This window comes from Bos javanicus, chromosome 3 (genome assembly GCF_032452875.1).
Source record: "Bos javanicus breed banteng chromosome 3, ARS-OSU_banteng_1.0, whole genome shotgun sequence".
NCBI classification, from domain to species: domain Eukaryota; kingdom Metazoa; phylum Chordata; class Mammalia; order Artiodactyla; family Bovidae; genus Bos; species Bos javanicus.
In genome coordinates this window covers 18,264,038-18,270,859 of record NC_083870.1, presented here as the reverse complement: position 1 = coordinate 18,270,859, position 6,822 = coordinate 18,264,038, and the positions used below count along the sequence as shown (strand labels likewise).

Sequence of the window (6,822 nt, the reverse complement as noted above, 5' to 3'; positions counted from 1 at the left end):
CACACCATTACTTAGTGGGCAGTAAGGCCTTTCATTGGTGTGGGATCAAAACCAGTAACCCCTCTCCCCTTCATGAACCAACATAAAGTTTTCCTACAAGCCCTTTTGGAGGAGTTGGAGCTATTAATTTTTCTGGTCTAGAATCAGTGTATTATTCCTTATGCAAAGTGGTGGTGGCTGGAGGAGCAGAGGGGAGAGAGACTCACAGAGCAGCCTGCTATCGTTGCTTAGCTGCTCAGTCATGTCCAACTCTTTTTCGACCCCAAGGACTGTAGCCCACCAGGCTCCTCTGTCTGTGGGATTTCCCAGGTGAGAATACTGGAGCGGGTTGCCATTTCCTTCTCCAGGGGATCTTCCCGGACCCAGGGATTGAACTGGCATCTCCTGCATTGGCAGACGGATTCTTTACCATTGAGCCACCAGGGAAGCCCAAATAAATCTTTTGTGATCCCATGGATTGTTGCCTGCCAGACTCCTCTGGCCATGGGATTTCCTAGACAAGAATACTGGAGTGGTTTGCCATTTTCTTCTCCCACAGAACAGCCTGCGCTGCAGCAAAGTCTCAGACAGTCTAGGATGCAGAGGAAACAAAAACTTTATTCTTTCATAGGATCAGACAGGGGTGATGACAATTAAGGGGGCAGATACTATAATTTCCAGCAGAGATGAGGTGGGTATCCAGTAGGCTCCCGGAGAGTGGATAGCAAGAGCCACTGTGGAGGGCTCAGCCGCTCTCCAGGAGCATCTCAGCAATGGCCAAGGGCTCAGAGACTGCGGTGTTGGGAAGGAAAACACTAGGCTGACAAAGGCTTTGGATTCTTGTTTCCTCTGAAATCACGTGTCTCAGCATCAGGAAGCCAGGTCAGCAGCAGCCTCCAGATCCCTGGCCACAGCCAGAGCGCCCGGACTGCAGACCACCATCACCATCACAGGAGTCGGAGCTCTGGCGCCGGCAGCGGTGGGACCTGCGGCGCCTGTGGGAGCCCAGGCAGCAGCCGCCCTCAGAGCTGGGGGCGCAGCCTGAGGAGGCTGGAGGCAGACAGTGTGCTGGGCTCTTTGGGGGGCACTTGGGGGAAGGGCACTTGGGAGGGCGCTGGCATTGCTGCTGGTTCTGCTGGCAGGACATCTCAACGGGAAGTCAGTGAGCCTGGACACATTCAAGGAGAAAAGATCAGTGCACAAGCTCCAGGTCAGTGTCTCCCCTGTGAGCGGTCTTACTAGGGCCTATGCTTCTAATCCCAGCTACCTCCTGAGCTGTGATATTCAGGAGGAAAGCGGAAATGGATCTCAAGTTCAACTGACCTGGCAAGACAGTTCCCTCACTCTCTACTCTTTCCTAGAACCATGCTGTCATCCTCTAAGTGGGCCCCATAGAAACACGGAGGCAAGTACACCCCACTGGGAAGTGACCCCTGGAGGATGTCTGTGTGTGTATGTGTTTCAGAATGATGAGTGGGGGGATGCTGAGAGCCAGGGCTCTCGTGTGTCCCAGACCCTGATTCCTCCCACACAAGTTGTTGCTCACTGTCCCCTGCCCTGCCCCCAACTGTTCTCCAAAGTCCCCTTCTTGCTGTCTCCACAGACACCTCTGCTTCTCTCTTCCCCACCAACCCCGAGTTTGTCTCCGCCACACTCCCTGCTGAGGCTCTGTCCCCTCCAGTCACTCACCGCTGCAGTGGAGGCAGAAGGATGCTCCCAAGGAAGCTGTGGATGTGGAGCCCAAGGCAGGGGCCCTTTTATCCTGCGCTGGGTGTGTGATGCACCGCCCGAGCATCCTGCTGCTTTCACAATCAGGGGGAGGGTGACACACACTCCCATCCTGGCTTTCCAGCTTCTTCCTGCATCCTTGCCAAGATGTCAGGTGAGAGGGAATCAGGAAATGTGGATGACGACTCAGGTGTGTTGGGGACCTGCCGTTTCTCCTTTCATTCATGCAGCTCAGATGCTTTAATTTCAGCTCTGCCTCTTCCGTCTTTGCTGAATGAAGAAATGTGAGGATGTAGACATATATGTGACATATTTCCTGACCTTGAACATTTCAAGTTTAAGCGGACAGACTTCACAGAAACAAAACATATGTCTGATACTGTGTGATTTGTCCTGTGATACAGTTGTCTCCAAATGCCACTGTCTTGTTTCTGCATATTTCCAAGGGTAATGATGTTTTCAGATGTAATTGGCTCCTGACATCTGGAGATATTGAGTGGTCTGAGACCACTGGACCCTGGGGATGAGATGTGTTGGGCAACAGATGTAGGGTGGGGTGCAGAGAGACCCCTTAAGAGAACTAAGACAGAATTATATAAATGAGCAGTTTAAGTATCAAAAGGACGCACAATAGTTGAGATCACAAGACTCATACTTGTGAGAAAAATCCAGTTTGTCCATAGTTAGTTTCCTGTGAGATACAATGATATTGATTATAAGAAATAAAATGATCTCCTAGTGTGAAATGCTTCATGTGATTGATGAGAGTCATGCAGATGATTTGTCCAATATGATGCTGTTGATGAGGCTGATGATGATGGTGATATTATATACATCACATTTAGTGGAACAGATCCGAGAGTTTCTCAGGTTTGTATATGATGATTTTGTATAAAAATCTGAATCCCATTTTCCCATTGCATTTTAAAAATGATTTTATTTATCTATTTGGTTTTGTGGCTGTGCTGGGTCTTCGTTCCTGTGTAGCTTTTTCTCTAGTTGTGGCGAGCAGGGGCTGCTGTCTGGTTGCTGTGTGCTGACTTCTCATTGCAGTGGCTTCTCTTGTTGCAGAGCACAGGCTCCAGGCTGCGCGGGCTTCAGCAGTTGCAGCCCCTGCACTCTAGAGCCCAGGTTCAGTAGTTGTGGTGCTCAGGCATAGTTGGGCTTTCCAGGTGGCTCAGTGGTAAAGAATCCACTGTCAATGCAGATGATGCAGGAGATGCAGGTTCGACCCCTGGGTCAGGAAGATCCCGTAGAGGAAGGAATGGCAACCCTCTCCAGTATTCTTGCCTAAAACATTCCATGGAGAGAGGAGCCTGGCAGGCTATAGTCCATGAGGTCCCAAAAAGTCAGACGTGACTGAGCAACTGAGTACACATGTAAGAGCTTATTTGCTCCATGGCATGTGGGATCTTCCTGGAGCAGGGATCAAACTCATATTTCCCACATTGGCAGAGGATTCTTTACCACGGAAGCCCCCCCACTGGATTTTTTTTTCAAGTACTAGAGGTGAATTTGCCGTTGATTTCATCTCTACTATCACAATAGCTGCATTTTGCTGTTTGTTTCCAAAAGAATACAGTCAGAAGTACAACAGAAATTTAATTATTTATATTTAAATTAAACACATTTTTAAATGAAATATTTTTATGGTAAATATGTGTGATTATTTTCTGTATTTTATTGCTTTTAGGTACAAAAGTCCCTATACAGATTTGCACTTTACAGCTTACCTACTTTAAAGCCTGGGGGTTCCCTATTTTATTTTGAGTTGTGTATGGCAGAATGAATTGAAGTGGTACATAAAGAATAGTAACTTGGGGATGAGGGAATGGGGAAGGGTCAGAGCTGGCACTGACCTTCTGTGCTGATATTCTCCTGCTTAAGAAGGCATCTCTTGCTGAGGGGATAAGTAGGCTTAGCCCTAGGACTGTGCTGGAGTCCTCACATTGTGTGGGTCCTCACATTGTTGAGGACCCACCAATTGATGGTGCATTGGAAGGAATTACTAGTGAATGGTGATATTGGTCCTTTCTCATATGAGACTAGTGATAATACAGAAGTGGGACATACAGTATCGAAAACCTCCTAGCCAGCTTTCCTGGTTTTGCTGGTGATGGAGGCTATCAGAATGCAAGATATGAAAATGGCCATTCTAATGATGGCATGCTCCTAGGGAGCTCAGATCTTCTAAAATGTCCGTCATGGTTCCTGGTCTGTGACTTTGGATGGAGACATCACCTTTTGTCTTTCTTCTTACAGGTTGATATTTGCCTTGAGTCCCTTCCCCTTACTAACTGTCCCACCAACTCTCCTATGTAATTCCTTCTCCTTTAAGTCATTTCCTTTACTTAATAAACTTCTGTTGAGCATCATCTATATTCCCCATGCAAAGACCACCAGGAGTACACATACAGTAGAACAAAGTTGTGTTGATTGGCTTGCTGCAATGATATAGTACATGATGGGGAAATATTAAGATGTGCTCGCTAAAGAATTTGGGCTCGTGTTAGGTAATTTTGGTGTAGGGCTCAAGTGAAGTGAAAGTTGCTGAGTCATGTCTGACTCTTTGCGACCCCATGGACTGTACAGTCCGTGGAATTCTCCAGGCCAGAATACTGGAGTGAGTAACGTTTCCCTTCTCCAGGGACTCTTCCCAACCCAGGGATTGAACCCAGGTCTCCCGCATTGCAGGTGGATTCTTTACCTGCTGAGCCACAAGGGAAGTCCAAGGGTTCAAGGAAATGAAGCTTTCTTTTGGATTGGGTGCTATAAGAAAACAGAGGTACTTCTGTGATAGGGTATCTTAATAATTTTTAGTGAGAAAACAAGAGCAATGGGACAAGGCTAAAGGCTAATTGAGTTAGACATTATGGAATTGAGTTGAATAGTATGAAAAGATATGACACTGAAAGATGAATACCCCAGGTTGGTAGGTGCCCAATATGCTCCTGGAGAAGAGAAGAGAAAGAACTCCAGAAAGAATGAAGAAGCTGAGCCAAAGCAAAAACAATGCCCAGTTGTGGATGAGACTGGTGATGGAGGTAAATTCTGATGCTGTAAAGAACAATATTGCATAGGAACCTGGAATGTTAGGTCCATGAATCAAGATGAACTGGAAGTGGTCAAACAGGAGATGGCAAGAGTGAACATCAACATTTTAGGAATCAGTGAACTAAAATGGACTGGAATAGGTGAATTTAATTCAGATGATCACTCTATCTACTACTTCGAGCAAGAATCCATAGTCAACAAAAGAGTCCAGCGAGCAAGAATCCCTTAGAAGAAATGGAGTAGTCCCCATAGTTAACAAAAGCGTCCAAAGTGTAGTACTTGGGTGCAGTCTCAGAAATGACTGATCTCTGTTCATTTCCAAGGCAAACCATTCAATATCATGGTAATCCAAGTATATTCCCCAACCACTAATGCCAAAGAAGCTGAAGTTGAATAGTTCAATGATGACCTACAAGACTTTCTAGAACTAATGCCTCCCCAAAAGATGTCCTTTTCATCATGTAAAAGTGAAGTCGCTCAGTTGTGTCCAACTCTTTGCTACTCCATGAAGTGTAGCCCACCAGGCTCCTCTGTCCATGGGATTTTCCAGGCAAGAATACTGGAGTGGGTTGCCATTTCCTTCTCCAGGGGATCTTCCCAACCCAGGGATCGAACCCAGCTCTTGCGCATTGCAGGCAGATGCTTTAACCTCTGAGCTAGCAGGGAAGCCTTTTCATCATAGGGTACTGAAATGCAAAAGTAGGAAGTCAAAAGATACCTGGAGTAACAGACAAGTTTGGCCTTGAGTACAAAATGAAGCAGGGCAAAGGCTAGTAGAGATTTGCCAATAGAACACACTGGAAGCAAACACCCACTTCCAACAACATAAGAGACAACTTTACACATGGACATCACCAGATGGTCAATACTGAAATCAGATTGATTATATTCTTTGCAGCAGAAGATGGAGAAGCTCTATGAGTCAGCAAAAACAAAACTGGAAGCTGAATGTGGCTCAGATCATGAACTTCTTATTGCAAAATTCAGACTTAAATTGAAGAAAATAGGGAAAACCACTATCCATTCAGGTATGACCTAAATAAAATCCTTTACAATTACACAGTGGAAGTGACACGTAGATTCAAAGGATTAGAGTTGATTGACAGAGTGCCTCAAGAACTATGGGCTGAGGTTTGTAACACTGAACAGGAGGTGGTGATCAAAACCATCCCCAAGTAAAAGATATGCAAAAAGACAAAATGGTTGCCTGAGGAGACCTTATAAATAGCTGAGAAAAGAAGAGAAGTGAAAGATAAAGGAGGAAAGGAAAAATATATCCATCTGGATGCAGAGTTCCAAAGAATAGCAAGGAGAGATAAGAAAGCCTTCCTAAGTGATCAGTGCAAAGAAACAGAGGGAAACAATAGAATGGGAACTACTAGAGATCTTTTAAAGAAAATTAGAGATACCAAGGGAACTTTTCATGCAAAGCTGGTCACAATAAAGAACAGAAATGATATGGACCTAGAAGAAGCAAAAGATATGAAGAAGAACTGTATGAAAAGAGTTCTTAATGACCCAGATAACCATGATGGTGTGACCACGTATCTAGAGCCAGACATCCTGGAGTGTGAAGTCAAGTGGGCCTTGGGAAGCATCACTACGAGCAAAGCTAATGGAGGTGATGGAATTCCAGTTGAGCTATTTCAAATCCTAAAAGATGATGCCACTAAAGTGCTATACTCAATATGCCAGCAAATTTGGAAAGTTCAGCAGTGGCCACTGGACTGGAAAAAGGTCAGTTTTCATTCCAATCCCAAAGAAACACAATGCCAAAGAATGTTCAAACTATCGCACAATTGCGCTCATCTCACAGGATAGCAAAGTAAGGCTCAAAATTCTCCCAGGGGTAGGCTTCTACATTATGTGAATCAAGAACTTTTAGTTGTTCATTCTATATTTAGAAAAGGCAGAGGAACCAGAGATCAAATTGCCAGTATCTGTTGGATCACAGAAAAAGCAAGAGGATTTCGGAAAAGCATCTACTTCTGCTTTATTGACTACACTAAAGACTTTGACTGTGTAGATCACAATAATCTGTGGAAAATTCTTAAAGATATA

At 45.1% G+C, this 6,822-nt stretch overlaps 1 protein-coding gene across 1 annotated transcript; it reads right to left on the bottom strand.

Moving 5' to 3' along the window:
- Nucleotides 1–579: 579 nt before the first annotated feature.
- LOC133245296 (late cornified envelope protein 3B-like) lies at nt 580–1,716 on the bottom strand. Its single transcript, XM_061413229.1, has 2 exons — nt 1,669–1,716; nt 580–1,147 (listed from the first exon to the last, which is right to left on the bottom strand). The coding sequence occupies exon 2, from the start codon at nt 1,124–1,126 to the stop codon at nt 863–865; it is 264 nt and encodes an 87-aa protein (XP_061269213.1). The 5' UTR covers nt 1,127–1,147; nt 1,669–1,716; the 3' UTR covers nt 580–862.
- Nucleotides 1,717–6,822: the final 5,106 nt, after the last annotated feature.

Excerpts from the sequence above, each read along its gene's own strand:
- LOC133245296 (XM_061413229.1), bottom strand. The coding sequence starts at position 1,126 with ATGTCCTGCCAGCAGAACCAGCAGCAATGCCAGCGCCCTCCCAAGTGC.